Consider the following 17,504-nt stretch of genomic DNA (forward strand, 5'->3'; position numbering starts at 1 on the left):
TGGCTCAGCCTCCCCATTCACCTGAGGTGGACACTCTTGGTACACCCCTTTGTGGGCTGTGTGCACAGTCTTGTTGTAGTTGAGCCTTGATTGCTGGGAGGAATTGGCCTCCAGGCCAACTGGCTGTGGGGACCACCTGTGACTACAGTTGGAAAGCTGCTGTGCAGGAGACACCCTTATGGGGCAGGACTTGTTTCAGTGGGGCTTTAGTGCTCACTAAGTCTGCCCCTTGAGTGTGTCACTTATGGATGTGAAGAGTTGTAATCTGGTATGGTCTCACATTGATCACTGGGTACACTGGCTCTTGGATCTCCAAGGAGGTGCAAAGTCAGTCACTGCCTGGGGCCACCCAGCAGGAGCTACAAAGAGATCTGCAGATTCCTCCTCTTTGTATTGGGTTTGGAAGTGCCCAGACAAGGCCCAGATGTGAAGCAAGGCAGGCTGGGGCTGGTGCCTTTTATTGATAGCTTTGGGGCTCCCTGACCTAGCTGCAGCTTGTTTGACAGGTTTTAGGCTGAGAAAGGACAGGCTATTCATATGCAAAAGCCACTGTGCACAGCTTGGGTGGGGTTGTAAATTGGCTGGGGCAGGGTTTCAGGGAATCTCCAGGGCAGAGCAAACAGAAATGGCTACCAGTCAGCCCTGCACCAGGGAGGTCTCAGCATGGGAACAATGACTGCTGCAAGCACCTACATCTGGAAGAAAGCCACCCCTGCATTCCTGCCCCGATGCCAGACAGTCCAGTTTCTCCCCGTATGTGTCTGGGTTCCCCAGAGCCCTGCCCAGCACTGGAGGTCAGAGCAAGCGGGAGCTTGTAAATTCAGTTTGTCATGCCAGCCTTTTAAGAGGAGCAGTTGGGTTTCCAGCAGCCTGTATGTCACTCAGCCCCAATCTGCACTTGTTTTTACAGTCTGTAGTTCTCACTGCCCATAGGGACTTCTTTCCCCAGTTCTGAGACCCTGGGTTCGGGGTCTGGTGTGGGACTGGGACTCCTTGCTCCTCCAGGCAGCCTCCACAGAGGCGATCTCCCTCCCAACTAAAAAAGTGGCACATCCGGGTGCCAGACCAGCCCGTTCTGTGCCTCCACACCTCCTACCAGTCTTAATGCGCTTTCTCCTTTACCACTCTACTTGTAGTACTTCAATTCAGCCAGCTCTCCTGCAGTTCTGGATGATAGTTGTTCTGTATTTTAGTTGTGATTTTGATGTGGTTGTGGGAGGCAGCAAGTACATGCATTTACCTACGCCACCATCTTGGTTCCTCCAACAAGAGGCCTCTTGAAGGGCCCCTGGCCTCTCTTCCAGGAAGCTTAACACAAAAACTAGTATTCTTGAAAGACAAGCTTATCTCTTGACAAAGCAGGGTTTCCTTTCCCATGTGCTAGTTCCTTTGGGTTTGGCTCCCTCTATAAGACATCCCTGGGGGAGGACCCCCAAATCCCAGAATAAAATTTTCTTGTTAGCTCGGAATGACTTGGTAAATAATTATATTTGCTCTTTTGTCCTATTAATCCAGATTTCCAAATAACTAAGAGTCCCTGTGCCTTGTCTTCTTCTCATGGGCAAGAGCTACTTTCCCCCTTACCTAGCTTCCCACCCCCAACTACTGAGCCAGAAGAAGAAAAGCCAGGAAGTGCTAAAGGAGTCTACTACCAGGGCATTCCTATGCCCAGCTTCTCTCCCAGAGATGTGCCACCTGGCGCGTGGCCTTTACTTAGCTGGCGCAGCATGTCCTCAGCAATTTGGTTTTATTTTGGGGTATGGAGGGTAGAATTCCAAGCAAAGAGTGTTTTTCCTGGAAAAGAATTCTAAATACTTTAAAAAAAAATAGAAGCTAAGAATAAGTTTTTAAACAGGATCTAAGAGTAAGAGCAAGTTATACTATTTTTACGTTGGCCCTTTCTTAGATACAACAGTTTACTCATCATGTTCATACTTTCATTGAAACACCACTGTAATGTACTTATTTTTTTATGTCTGTGCTCGCCACCACCACAACCCCATCCATCCCCACAACTTCCATACTCAGCACACAGCTAAATCATATCCAAATGACTTGAAAACTTATGACCGCAAAGAAACATATACTTGGATTTTTACATCCTAAATGGAAGCAACTAAGATGTCCTTCAATATGTGAGTGGATAAACAAACTGTGATACATCCTTGTCTCATGACACACCCACAATCCATACCATGGGATGTTATTCAGTGATGAAAAGCCAAGGATGAATCTTATGCACGTGGCTAATTAAAAGAAGCCAGCCTGAAAAAGCTAAATACTACATGATTCCAATTATATGAATTTTAGAAAAAGCAAAATTATAGAAAAGGCAAAATAATTAGTAATTGCCAGACTTGTGTGGATAGAGGGCAGAAAGGGTGAATAGATAAATTATTGGAAATTTGGGGGTTGGTAAAAAACCATTTTAGGGCATTGTAATGGTAAATACATGACATTATGTATTTGTCCAAGCCCAGAAAACTTTAAAGCACAAAGAATGAGCACTAATGTATGTAAGTTTTAAAATAATCATTTAGGTCCTACCTGGTTTGGCTCAGTAGATGGAGTGGACTGAAAGGTCCCAGGTTCAATTCCAGTCAAGGGCACAACCTCGGTTGCAGGCTCGATCCGCAACCCTCTCGGGGTGCGTGCAGTAGGCAACCAATCGATGTGCATCATTCACAATGATGTTTATCTTTCTGTTTCTCCCCCTCCCTCTCTCTAAAATCAATGGGAAAATATCCTCAGATGAGAATTGACAGAGAGAGAGAGAGAGAGAGAGAGAGAGAGAGAGAGAGAGAGAGAGAGAGAGGTGTAAAACTACCTTCTGGAAAGCAGTGGGAGAAAAAGGTGCCAACCCAAGTAGTTTTGGAAATGAGTAGAGTCTTTAAAACTAATGGCCAAAGACACTGTATACAAGGACCGAGCCCTGTTGATAAAGACATTTCCTAACAAGCCTATGGATTATCAATTCTGATGTAGTTATACATGTTGCTGGAATTGAACGGGTAAGTAAATGATGGTTAAGATGGAAGCCAGGTGTTTCACTGTTAAAGAGGGAGGTTACAGATATTGTAATGCATTAGAGTTGGAGACATCAGTATGAACTCATTTTTAGTTTAATAAATAGATACAAATAGCTATATATAGAAATATGTACAGGTATGACTATATACCAGAGTTAGCATATGCACATGTATTTCCTTTCTCTATTAGCTGAGAGGTCCTAGAGGTAGCAACAAGTATAGCAAGTCCCAGCTCCTGGCTACAACTCCTCTCCAATAACAGGAACTGAGTTCCTTGGAAAAATGTCTGTTTCTAGGACTGGGTAGAAAATATACAGATACACTTTGGAGCATCTTGTGGTGCCAGAAAATTAGTGCTAAAATCACCAAGATCAGGACACAGGATATACAAGTGCCAAGTAGAACACCTCCCAACGGCCAAAGTTGGAACCATCTGAGCAACAAAAAGAGTAGTAGTGGATTGTAACCCACTGTGAACAATAAAAATTCACGAGTCCCTATTGACAACGAGAAATGATTGAATAAATATAAAATGGGAGAAGAGACACATCTCTCATGCAAAAGCATGCCACATAACTATCGCACATTCTTAGCTGTCAGGGAAGCGGAGCCTTCCTGCCCACCCCGGAGTGTGGGCCCTGCACAGCTGCTCCTTCCACAGAGCAAGCTATGGAGAGAGGGAGCGAAAGAATAACTTTGCAGTGGAGAAAGCTGACACATGCTGCCCCAGCCAGGGGTCAAGGTCAATAGTGACAGTGATGAGTCATGTAGGCAGCGTGCACACCTGATGTGATGTGATGAGAATGGCACTATATCCCTGGGATCTTCCTCCACAAAACACATACCCAGATCAAATAATGAGAAAAACAGCAGACAAACCCATATTGTAGGACATCCTACCACATACCTAACCCAAACTCAAGGTCATTCAAAAAATGGGAAAAATCTGGGAACGCTTCCATCCGAGAGGAATCTAAGGAGACAAGACAACTAAATGCAATGTGGTGTCCTGGGTGGATCCTGGAACAGAATAAACACATCGGGTGAAAACTCAACCAAGGGGGCAATGTGAGTACAGTATGAGATTTAATAAACAAGAATGTGTCAATATTGGTCATCAATTGTAATAAACGAACCACACTAATATCAGATGCTGATAATAGGAAAACCTGTGCACAGTGTATAGGGACTCTCTGTATTATCTTCGTAATTTTTCGGTAAATTTAAAACTTCTGAAATAAAAAAATAAGTTTATTTAAAAAGAAAGTCAAACATTTAATGTTACTTTCCTTGGCAAACAAGACAGGTTCACTTCTACACACCCTGCCCAGCTGTGTAAGCCAAAGGCCACTCTTTAACAGATTGCTGACAATTTCCCTTTTATTCAATCAACAAACGAGTGCCTACTATGTGTCAGAGGCTTCTTTTGGTTCTGATGCGAAACTCTGAAAGAACTGAAGAAAAGGGGATACTTCTGGTTGGAGAAGTAAGAAGTTAACCTGCAGCAGCCTCTGCCTGGGTGGGCTGCTCATCTGGCAAACCCTGGGAAGCCACGGACAAACACAGCAAGGTCACCCGGGCTCTTCTGTAAGCACCTGATAGCCAGCCTTGACCTTGGAATGACCAAGGGGAGAATGAATTAAAAAGCGCTTTGTGGAATAAAAAGGAAGAAGCAATTAAGCTCCTGCTGTTGAAATAGGGCACAGAGAAGCGGTGTGTGGGGGAGAGGTGCTGAATGGCGCTAATTTAAGTGCAACTATCGGAGTTTGACTTTGTAGCTATTTGCAAGTGAATACTCAGGGTATTCTGGACTCCAAAGATATGACCGTCCATCAGGGGAATAGCGTAACTAGGGAGGAAAAAGCAGATACAAATGACGAAGAAAAAGAAAGGGAAGCTGGAAGCGTAGGCGGCGTTTTGTGTGTTTTTTTTTTTCTCCTCAAAAGACTATTTTCAATATGCACAATCCAAAAAGGACATAATGACACAGATAACCTGTTAATGAGCTCGCTGCATGCCACGTGTTCCCCTAAGCAGGGCTTTAACCGGCAGCTCCTGTGTACGGGAAAAGGCAATAAACGAGGAAGGTACAGCTTAATCTTTAAACAAATGTGACCCTTCGGCAGGCCGACGGCGGCTCCGTGGGCAGAGGTGATGGAGAGCCCCATCCAGTCCTCGCCTGGAGGCTCAGAGAGGAAACCGAAGAAGATCTATGAGCACAGTATTCATTCCAGAAAGTAAGCCTGTCTGGTGTGTTTGGCCAATTATGACGATCGATCAAAAGACTGACTTCAAATGCTGAGCGGAGCAGATCTCAGGCAGCCATGAGGTCACTCCAAGCTTCGGGCTGGAGAGGAACATTCGCAGGAAACTGTCTCCCCTTCGGAACTGGATTACTGGTCCCTGCCTGGGCTGGCCTCTCCGGCCCCAGCTCTCTGCCCTCTAACCTGTGAACTGTCAGAGCCCACTCGCCCTTCAAAGAGCATCCATTGGAGGCACCGCCCCGCCCCATGCTGTACCTCCTCCCACTTCAAAGTAAACTGTTCAAAACTGAAGACCTGGAGAGTTCTGTGCCCGCGAACCTTATTTCTCACTCTCTATTCGTTCCTCCACTCATCCAGGCTAACCCCACTCTCTCAGGAACACACCTTTTGTGTCTTTGCTACGTTACGTCCATTGTTTGGGTCCCTGTGTCCTCTGATTTCTCCATTCCTACACATCGGACAATGCCCAGTTCAGGACCTGCCTCTTATCTAGAGTCTCTCTTGCATCCTCTAGCCCACTGTGGTCTCTCGCCTCAATTCTTAAACTGCAATTCTTCTGATTCCCTAATTAAATGGGAAACTCCTGAGAAACGGGAATTATACTTTAAATTTCTTCTTTATCTCCACATGTCCTTGTCTAGTGATAGTACAAAGTAGGTATTTAATAAGTCATAATTTATCACTTAGTTGTATTGGAATTTCAACCGTGGCAATTGCTCATCTGCGTCCTGTCCCTCTCTCTATAGCAGATGCATCAGACTTAGCATGCGCGCTAAGATCAAGTGTCTGAGCAGGACAGGATCCTCACACAGCATGAAGAAAAGCAGCTGCTTTATTTGCACAGTTAATCTTAAAGGGCCATTTAACTTTCAAACTGAGAGTTTTGTTTCTCTCTCTCCATTTTCTCACTAGACCATCTCTAAGCCGGAGCTGCAACATCCAGACAGGACGAAAATCACTTATGATAAGAACCTCAAAAACGCCCAAGAACAGCAGTTCTCTGTCTGCGCTCATCCGGCTCCGAGCAGTCATCTCGCCAGGTCAGCAGTCCCACTGCTCCCAGGAGTGATAACTATCATTTGCTCAGCTGTCAAGCCAGCCTTTTCTCTCTTCTTGGTATCTTTTGATGGGACGTTCTTCCTCTTCTCTAGCGTTTAAGGAAAAGAAATAAATCTGAAGATGCCTTTGTTAGCAAGTAAAGTCAAGTACATTCAGGCAAAGGCGATCCTAGAGATCTGAGGAACAGAGTGTTAATGCAATTGGGTCCCTGTAAGCAGATCTAAGTCACTACCTGTCATACGTCACTACCTTTTCTCCTGCGGCTCCACCAAGGAGGGGTCCAGGCAGGATGCAAACAGACAGCAGCCAATCAAGGTCTCAACATGCTCACCCCACATGAGCCCTGTTTCTTAGCACAGTCGAGGTGACGACTAAGATGGTCACCAGTGGCCTATCTTTTCTGAGAGTGAAAGTCAATTCACAGGCCGCGTTGAAACCCAGGCTTGTCCCTGTACTGACGTCATTTTGAAATGGCCGGCTGCTCACACGTTTCCTAGTACCAAGCAGAGCTGGTAAACAAGTGTCACTACTGAGATTACTTCCTCTCTCAGGAGTCCCTCGTGACTCTCCACCCGCCTGGATAAAGCCCTCCATTCCAGCTGCTGCTTCTTAAACTGACCTTAAACATACATAATAAGTGAATTCTTGAAAAGTTGCATCTAATTCAAAATTTGTTCCAAACACATTATGAAAGATGAAGGACATTTAGAATTATAATCGACTTCAAAAGACACAAACTCTGAGATCATTAATGGTTCTCATACGACGTAGGAGGCTGGTTGCAGATGAATTTCTGTGACAAAAGAAAAACATTTCTTCCTTTCTAGCTCCTCTGTACTTACTCCAAAAGCTTAGCTGACTACACTGTACAGAATTTAGTATATAACACACACACACACACACACACACACACACACACGGTGGAGCAAAAGTAGGTTTACAGTTATTTGTGTAGAATATAATACAACAATGAATAAATAATAATATAAGAATAAACTGTTTTGCCCTAACTAGTTTGGCTCAGTGGATAAAGCGTCGGCCTGCAGACTGAAGGGTCCCAAGTTCGATTCCGGTCAAGGGCATGTACCTTGGGTGCGGGCACATCCCCAGTTAGGGGGTGTGCAGGAGGCAGCTGATTGATGTTTCTCTCTCATCAATGTTTCTACCTCTCTATCCCTCTCCCTTCCTCTCTGTAAAAAAATCAATAAAATATATTTTTTTAAAAAAGAATAAACTGTTTCATGTATCACAACTATAAACCTACCTTTGCCCCACCCTGTATGTATAGATAGGGTGTTCCCAAAGATGTATACATACACGTTGAATAATTATAAAGACAGTGTTTATTAAAATATATCTCATTTTTATAATTGAGTTATCAGTTATTAAAGGGAGTATATACTTTTGGGGACACCCTGTATATATAAGTTTTTCTCTCTCCTTGATGTGCAGAAAGCTACTTATAGAAATCTAGTTAACCAGGACCTTCTCTAAGAAAAGCAGCCAACCAGACAAGATCCTATTTCTTTTTCATCCAGAAATAAAACTACAAAGATATTTGTAAAACTCAAGTTGATCTATTGTGTGCCTATTCCTCCTGTATAAAAAGTCATCTCTCACCTGCTCGTGTCACAGCCTCCTTCCTCAACAGCCATGCAGCCCTGCTCCCTGGCAGTGTTACACCAACAGAAGCACTACTTACAGACTGATCACAAGCATGAGCGGGCCCATTTGCTGTTCTCTGACCCTTATTTAAAGGAAATGTTTGAATGGGTACTTTTAGAAATTGGACATTCTTTTAACAAAGCAACTACTTTCCCATTTAATTCATTTCTCTTTATGTTCAGATTTTCTAAGAAACATATTAAAAACCTATGAACACCACCACGGTAAAGAGCTTAGGGAATGTTGGAAATTCATATCTGGGATGGCTAGTGAAGAATCAAGATGACCAAGTTTGTTCACTCTGAAACAAATACAGCAAAGTATTCATTAGGATCTAGATGGTGAGTGGTGTTTGTTCACTGAATAATTTTCTTCACCCTTTTTAGGTATTTAAAATATTTTCAAAATCAACTGTAGAAAAATATTGCCTCTTTCTTACCCTGGTTACCTAATCATGGTTATCTAAACAAACTTGGTAAACACCAGTGCAGCCAGTGAATGGGAAACACTGGCCATGTCTGCAGGTGTCTTCTTAGCACCCCTCCCTTTAATGCTAGTGGGTTCCCTGAGCGATGTGATCACGTGGGCATATGGACTAATAGCAGCAGCTATAAAACAACTCGAGATGTAGAGCAGTTCATAAGGCACTGCTGAACACATGGTCCCACACACATTTCTCTTTGGTCTGTGAGGGAGTTGAGCCAGCATCACTTTTGCTTTACAGATCAGGGGTGGGAAACTTTTTTTCTGCCAACGGCCATTTGGATAGCTATAACATCATTCTCGGGCCATACAAAATTATCACCTTAAAAATTAGCCTGCTATATTTGGTCAAACATTTAATTTACTCACCCCTAATGCCTTGGCAGGGCCAGACCACATGATTCCGTGGGCCTTATATGGCCCCCGGGCCTCATGTTCCCACTCCTGTTATAAAGGAAATGAAGCTCAGGGCAGGTAAGTGGCTTGGGTTTGTCTATTGTCACTAAGCTGACTAGAAGACCAGATCCCTGTTTTAAATGCTTTTCCTACCAGGCCACAATGAAATTTGCATCAGTTATTTTTCTGAAAGGATATAAAGAATCACAACAGAAATTCTACAAACATTAAAATGTATTGACCCAGTAACAGAATTAATAATACAAAGATAACAACTAAATAAGACAATTTGAAGATGGAGAGGAATGTTATAAAATCCCCAAAGTCCCATCAGTCATGAAATAGTATATTTGCTCGGCTGTCTCAGCAGTAAGAACAGGTGAGTGCTGAAAGCCACGATGATAACACAACCAAGACAGGATGAGGGCATTTTCTCCTTCACCTTCCTGGGTAAGCCTGATGTGGCCACCAGGGGTTGGTTATTTGAGGCCCCTACTTGTCATGAAGAGGCCAAACAATATCAGCAGTGAGTAAAATAAAATAATAAGAGTAAAATTCAAAGAAAATCAAAATGCAAACTGTGGTATTTCTTTAGGTCTAGATAGACACTGAAGAATCAAAGTAGACCCTAACGCATCTTGATTCTAAGAATTATGTTAGTACAGTGAGACCATTAGCACATCCTCACAGAGCTATGAGGGACTGGGGGGGATCAATTGATCAGCTCTGTTTTCAACTTAATGATTTGCATCATGACTTCCAGCATCCCTTAAAATTCACTAATCTGGTTACGCTAATAAAAGCTAAATCTGTTCTGTACCACACAGTGGAATGGCAACAACTGGCCGTGATGCAAATACCCCTCAAATGCCACATTCTTCATATTAATATATCCTGATGTGATGAAAACAATATGCTATTGCTGCTGGCCACACTTCCTTGGGACACCAGCAAGAGGACTGGCGGTACCTCATCTCAGCGGAGAGAGAACAGGTTTAGGCGTCAGTGTAATTATCTCTAGCTAATCATCACGCTGTAAGCAGATGTGTCTACCAACCTTCAAGGAGGTTTAACCCCTGCTCCAGCAATCACTCGGCCTACTCAACATTCATTTGGAACCTTGTTGATGCCTAGACTTTAGACCATCCTGGCCCTGTTGCCTAACACTGCTTCCTGCCAGAGGGTATTCAAGGCAAATATAGTAAATTGAATCTATTGTGTTCTATGTAACTTGCTTCCAATTATTAGCTGTAGTAGGTTAAGCAGTGCCTGCCCCCAAATAAATTCCCACACAGACGCTCAGTGTGACCCTTCTAGGAAACAGGGTCTTTGCAGATATAATTAAGGACTGAGATGAGATCATGCTGGCCTAGGGTGGGCCCTAAATCCAATGACAGTGTCCTTGTAAAAGCCAGGAAAGGACAAATAGAGACACAGATGAGAAGACCAGGTTACAATGGAGGCAGATCAGAGTCCCGCTACCAGAAGCCAAGAATTGCCAGGATGACTAGAGGTGGACGAGGCAAGGAAGGGTCCTCCTCTAGAGCCTTTGGGGGAATGTGGCCCCTGGAAATTTAGTATGAGAACTGGAGGATGTATCGCCACTGTTTTAAGCCACCAAGGTTGCGGTAATTCGTATGGCAGCCCTAGGAAATGAACACACTGGCTTTACTGGTCATTAACCCTGCAGGCTGCTAACAAATGGTCTGCGGATAAACGCCAGGAACAGAGAAAGGGGGTGACACAGCATCATCTCGCTGCCACTCGGGGCAGTGCGAGGCCGGAGGCAGAGGCCACCGGGTGGGTGCCAGCGTACGAACAACGCGAGTGGGTAGACAGCACGGTGGCACTGAGAGGGGACACGCTGAAATGTGGGCAGGGATGGCAGGGTTCGGGGCACTCTCCGCAGGAGCCAGAGGTCTGTGCAGGTGAGAGGTAAGGAGCAGGCAGGGAACATGTATCGGAGCAGCCAACGCTGTGAGGTGCGGAGGGAAGGAGATCTGGTTTACAGTCATCATTCCACCCGATTGTTAGAAATGACCCCTGTGCTCTTGTGGCACATTCACTATTCTTGCGTTATAAGAAGGAAACAGGTGCAGAGAGGCTAGCAATTTGGCCCTGGCCACAAAGTCTTCAACTGAAATGTTGGCATTTAAAGCCATCTCTATCTGCTTCGAAGGCTTAGGTACCCAGCTTGGTTCAAGGATCAGAGAGCCCACTCTTAGAAGCCCACCTGAATTAAGGAATGCCTGGACTATAATTTTCATATGCTTCCTCTCGGGCAGTAATTGATTCTCTGGCAAAGACAGGTCCAGGCCAGTGGCACTCATCCTGGCTGCACCTGACAAAACTCGAATGCCCAGGCCCCCTTCTCTGGGATGGGATCAGAGCAGTGATGTTGCAGGAATCTGGACTATTCTACCAGGCACTGCTGTTGAGAATCACTGCTCTAAGCCCTCGGGTACCAGTGGGCAGTGCGACTGGCTAAGGAACGGTGTGGTGTTTGCGGGCTGACTATAACCACTTCACTCCTCAGAGGGAACCTGACCAACACTGGGGCATCGAGGAGAATGAAAATATGCTTTAAATCTTTGAGAGATCACCTACAAGTTTTACTTGCACAGCTTATGTGATTTTATTTTTCAAGAATTTGAGCCTAAGCATTAGAAAGCCACCTCGGCATGCGCCAGGAAACAGAGGCTCATCCTGTGTTTGGAAAGAACTTTGCAAAATTCAGCAATGTGCTAGACTAGGAAGCAGCTTCTGCTGCCACAGTAAATATTGTTTTTACATTTCTGGGCCTGTATGAAACAAAGCTGAATCATTTAAGTGACTACTGTTCTCCAAGCTAAGAGCGCACAGCGTGAGGTTCCATTTCCAAACTGCCAGCTGGGTGTGGGGGTATTATATAAGGCAAGGCTTCTAGAACTTTACTCTCCATCAAAGTCAACTGGGAGGCTGGTTAGAGCAAGGCTTCCTGGGCACCAGCCCAGAGTGGAGTGAGGTGCAGGGACTTGCATCTCTCCCGGCTCGGGAGATGCTGATGCTGACAGTCCCTGGACCACACTTGGTGCTACCCTGGCACAGGCCACGCTTCTCCATCTCTAACGTGCATGCAAATACCCCGGTGAGGCCGTACAAATGCAGATTCCGACTCAGAGATCTGACATTCTTATCCACAGACCCTCTCTAGGTAGCAAGGGTAAAGCATATTCCATCAGGCGGTAGGGAGAAAACTGGTACCTTTGTTCAAGCATTCAGACGCCCATGCAGCATTGTGACAGGCAAAAGGTAAAAACCTTAAGCATGAGCGCACTGGCCCTTTTTTGGATGGAGACACTAAGGAAGCAATAAATTAAATGACGCCTCCAAACCAATAGTAAGTAGGGAACTGAGTGGCTGTTTCCTGCGTCTCAGGCGTGAGACATCTGTAGACTCGTAGACAGATCAGGCATGAGAGGGCATCCACTTCAATTGACTGTTTCTATAGCTCCATGTCCGAAGGCTAGGGGCTCTGACTCAGGAGAAATGAGGAATGCCTCTTACGAGATTTCCTCATTTGGAAGCATCGGGCTTTGCCGTGCACCATGTGGAAGCCGTTTTTTAAAAAGTGGAATCTCAGTGGGTGAGAGCATGAGGTATATTCAATCCCGCCCTCAGACGGACAGCATCCGAGGCTTGAGAACGCTGACATTTTAATGTAAGCATTGCCAATAATCTTCAACACAAGACCACAAATCTTACACCACGAGGAGAAAGCATGCACACACATGTCCTTGTCCCAAGGAAGCTGCCATTAATTCATTCCTTGTCACTCCCTCATGCATTTATTCAACAGTGAACATCTTGGTAGCAGACACTGTTCCAGAGCTAGGAATTTAGGAGAGAACCGCCTGCAACTAAAGACACACTTTGGGCACAGAGGCCAGACATGGCTGGTTCTATGCTTTCACTTCTCTGTGAGACAATATAGGAAAAAAGGGGTTGAGAGCACTGTGACCCTAACTATGGTGAGAGCCCAGCCCCCCATCTGCTGTAGATTGATACTTTTATAAAATACAATAGAAATAATTTACTAGAAAAAAAGAAATGAAAAAAATACCACACAAGGATATACAAAACACAAGTCCCAATTTTTATTATTAGAGCCAACAGACAGTGATAATTGCTTTAAGGGGCGGGGCTCTAAAGGCTTATTTTCAGTTCTGGGGTCTCCCGGGCAGATGGGGAGCAAACAGCTGGCAGATAAGCTTGCTCCAGGCTCAGTTTGGGCAGAACTCATTCAGAGTGAGGCCTCCAGGGTTAGGCGCCTGGGTTTGCATTACAGTCCTGGCACTTGCTAGCTATGTGACCAAGGGCAAGTTATTGAATTCCATTGTTTCTCAGTTTCCTCCCCACAAAGCTGTTGCCCATATACAGAAAACACAAGTAAAAACATAAAGCACTCCGAATAGTGTCTGGCTCACAGGAAATGCTATTGAAGTGTTAGCTGTGATCATTACTACTGTCTACAACTATTACTATTATTACTACTTCTATTACTGCTGGTACTGTGCATCATTCTGGGCCAACACTTCAACAGTTGTTTCATCTATAAAGTGGTGCTTGTAATCTCTTCCCTTCTATTGCTTCCTTCCCTTCTATGAATTCGGTGCTAAGAAAGTGAAATCACCATGTGAAGGCACACGATCGCCCATGGAAACTGCCCCTATAATGGACTCTCTGTGCTACCGAGATGCCATTCCAGAGGGAAAGGCAGTGTCCGGGGTCCCTGCACCTGCACCTCATCACAGGTGACAGCAGCCCCGGGAAGCTGTCCTCCATGCACCCTGAGATCCAGCTGGGCTGGTGCTGCCTGACGCTGGGCAACCAAACGACAGTCTAACAGAGGGAGCGACTTTGAAGGACATTTTAAAACTTCATGTCATTGAATGCTTCACCCACCTGCATTTTTTCACACATGCACAGATTTCCCCAAGCTCCCTTCTTGACAGCTGTTTTGGAAACTCAGCTTAAAATTTTCAGAATTATTTCTTACTTTTTCTTCAGATTCGTCACCTACAATTGGCTGGGGATCACAATATCCAGGTGATATAGAAACCCATTTGAGAAATATTGAGACTTGAGCTTGGGAAATTTTGTTAGAAAACAATTTACAGTCATTTTAAAGCAAGACAAAAGCTCAAGATCCGAAAGGAAAATAACCATCACTCCATGTCCTTCCTAAATCTCGTAAGTCTGAGACTATGAAACAAATTTATTGATATGGTCTAATGATTTTTGCATTCTCATAAAATAAAAATTTTATGAAGAAAGAGAGGGCAACAAAACAACCAAATAAGAAACAACCAAATAAGAAAGCGGGTGTTTTGGCTGTAAAAACAAATTTGGAGATTACTAACATGAATGGCCTAGTTTCAAGACTCACTCATTCACACGAAATTACCACATCGTGACTAGGTCAAAGAGAGAACAGATCAAGTTGGAGTTCTGATCTGGCCTCAGAATGAATGGAGTTACTGATTTAAAGAAGGAGAGGAAAAACCACACAACATTCAAGAGGCATAGTGACATGTGCAAAGGGCTGGTGATGAGTTGGGAGGGATTTGACAAGCACATGGTAGACTGCCCAGAGATGTAATTTAGTGTGTGGCCCTGACATGGCCCAGATAGCAGTCAACTAGTTATGAGTTTGAGTGTGTCTTTGCCACTCAAGCTGAAAACGGTAATGTTTAATAAGCCAGCATCTTTAGTTCACAGACTCACTTTGTGGCCCTTGCTGGGAATGTCATTTAAATTCCATACACCAAGCACACTGAAGGTGCTCTGTGCAGCAGAGAGCATGGCACCGTAGGGACACAGATACTGAGAAGTGTCCTGACAGAGAGGGAGTTAATGTCAAACAACAACAAAAAATATAAACAAGTCTGTATCAGTCTGTATTTCTTATCTTTCCCCCCAACTTTGCAATTATTTATGAATCTCAAAACGTATTCTCTGTGTCTATCCACCTCCCCACCCTCCATCTATCCATGCTTGTATGCATTCATTCAGTAAATTATTTATTGAGTGCCTTCTTGCTGCCTGGTACTGTATTCTGCTTTTAGAACTTACATTCTAGTTGGAAAAGACAAAAAAAATCAACAAGTTAGAAAATAAATAAAATAATAATTACAGTTGTTGTGTTAAGAAAGAAAAAAAATCAAAGTGTTAAAATAGTGACTAGCTGGGGAAATCTATTTGGGATCCCGACAAAAAAGAGAATTCCATTCAGATGATTCAAATGAAGAAATATTAAAGAGGAGATACTCCCAGGGGTGTGGGCAGCGCTGACAGAAGCAACAAGGGCTGTCTTGGTACCAGAAACTAGCAATGGCAGAGAGCTGCAATCAAGGGCAAGGAGAAGAAAGGGTGTAGCCAGAGTCCACGAGAGCTGCAGCTCTGGAGGAAGCGTCACTGGGCAAGACTGCTGCTGAGGGATGTACCCACAGCCAGCACCATGATCCAGCGTGGAGAGGAAGGAGATAAGAAATAACCCAACCTCCTTCTCCTCTCAGCCTCCTACCTGCTGCTGGTGCTTTCTATCGGTACAACCTGATCCTGAGTCCCCTGGCAAGGGAGTTTGACTTTAGTGTTGTGAATGGATTGGGGACATGAATGGAGGAGGGGAGAATGGAGAATAACCAGAGAAGGGGACCTACTTAGGTGGGACAGTCAGGAAAAGCTTCTCCGTGGAGGTGACATTTGAACTAAGACTCAAGGAGGAGAAGGTCCCAGCCCTGCACAGAGCCAGTGGAAGAGCCATCCAGCCTCTGTGGCTCTCCCTTCTCTGGGCCAGGCTCAGTACACATCCCTCACCAGGAACCATCTCACACAGACCCCGACAATCTGAAATAACCCACTCCTCGGTGTGATGCTATAACTCAAGTTCTGGGAGAAGCAAATGTCGCTACTCGATTTTCTCAACACCACAGAGGAGTTTGCTCATAAAAAGAGAATGCTCCTATCTAGGACACTACCTATGAAAGGCTCAGCATTGCTATCAATTCTAATGTGCACAGAGGAAAAATCAAGAAAGCTCTCCACAAAGGTGGGCAAGGGCAGCCATTAAAGCAACTGTAGCTTCCTTCCACTGGTACAACTTCTCTTTGAAGAGCGAGAGCCTTCCACATTTGGAGATATCCTCATATCATGCAACTTGTGTAAAAAATGAAGAAACATTTTTCTCTCTTAAGTGAAAAAATGCCAGGAAGATTCAATTTCAATTACAAGTGTAACAGCAATCAATGTACAGCCATAATTTAAACTCATACTATTTTCTTTTAGTTTTATATTTGTCTTTATGTCCCCGGATAAAATGGATACAAAATAAATACCTCAAGTCTATGAATCCACCTATCTACTGAGAAATTATTTTATGTCTGCTGCCCAGAAACCATTTCTTTATATAGTTAAAGTAGAAGTTTCAATATTAACAAGACCATCTCTTAAAGGAAATGATATGACTTTGAAAAGCCAGTTTGCTGGTAGGTTCCAATTCACTGTGAGCTGGCCAAGTCCTTAACAGCATCCGCCCTCCAATGGATGGGTACAGGGGGTTTCAGTGGCATCTGTTAGACAGGGTGATTTCCTTCCTGTAAGTCCCATCAAGGGCAAATTCCAGGCAAATAAGGAGGCCTTGCCTGCATGTTAATGAGATGTGTGTTTTACCATATGAAAGCTACCCACATTTTTTCTTAAAGATCCTAAGGAATTTCCATTATCTCTATATTAGTCCTAAATGTCCCTAGTGCCTACTTAATTTATTTCCTCTTGTTTTGTCCCTGGTGAATATAAAAACAGATGGCAATTCTTTTTTTTTAAGTTGAGACTCTGGTGAAGGCCATGAGAACTGTTGACAAACAGTAAGTTCAAAGCATATCCTTACCTGCAGCAGAGGGCGCTGCACCCCCAGCACCTTCATGGTGTCTGCGTTGGCCAGGATCTTCAAGGGGTCCGATGTTTTCGTGACTCCTTCAATCTCCTTGTTGATCTCAGCCAAGACTTGATTGAGAAAGATGTTTTTGATGTACATAGTGAGAAACTCTCGAAGAGGACACTGTTTGGCTGGTCCAAGTCCCAAGGCATGCTCAATTTCCTGAATAAACCTGGAAGCCAAACAGTAAATGGTTGTTAAATGTATCAGAAAGATAGTTACAGAAATATGACAAAACCCACATGGGTATCTCTGGACTTTGGCTATTTTCATGGAGGGAAGCAGGGAAATTCCCAGAATTGTTAACAAGAGCAGGTCATCACTCTGTAATAGTCATATCCATATATATATATACGTTTATATAGGTTTTAATGTATAAATATATGTCATCTTTCTCTATATAACTGTCCATCTTTTAAAATGTTATTTCGCTAATTAAATAGAAATAGGATGAAATAGAAAAGGACTTTTAAACTGGGGTGAAGAAAAAGAGATCCACAGAATATTTTTATTAATTCAAGAATAAATAAGAATACAAAAAGCAAAGCAAATCAAAGAAAAACAATTATGATGCAAATTTAAAAGCACACCCCAAACACTATGTATTTCTGAGAGAGAGAGAGAGAGAGAGGT

The 17,504-nt window shown here is 44.0% G+C and overlaps 1 protein-coding gene across 1 annotated transcript in view; it reads right to left on the reverse strand.

Annotated features, from left to right (window-relative positions):
- The window catches only part of EXOC4 (exocyst complex component 4), a 731,450-nt gene that overhangs the window by 199,681 nt on the left and 514,265 nt on the right, over positions 1-17,504 (reverse strand). Inside the window, exon 11 of the mRNA XM_079786328.1 lies at positions 16,824-17,043. Within this exon, the coding sequence (XP_079642454.1) occupies positions 16,824-17,043 (220 nt within the window). The remainder of the gene's footprint in view (positions 1-16,823; positions 17,044-17,504) is intronic.

The sequence above is a fragment of the Cnephaeus nilssonii genome (assembly GCF_951640355.1).
Source record: "Cnephaeus nilssonii genome assembly, chromosome: 12".
NCBI classification, from domain to species: domain Eukaryota; kingdom Metazoa; phylum Chordata; class Mammalia; order Chiroptera; family Vespertilionidae; genus Cnephaeus; species Cnephaeus nilssonii.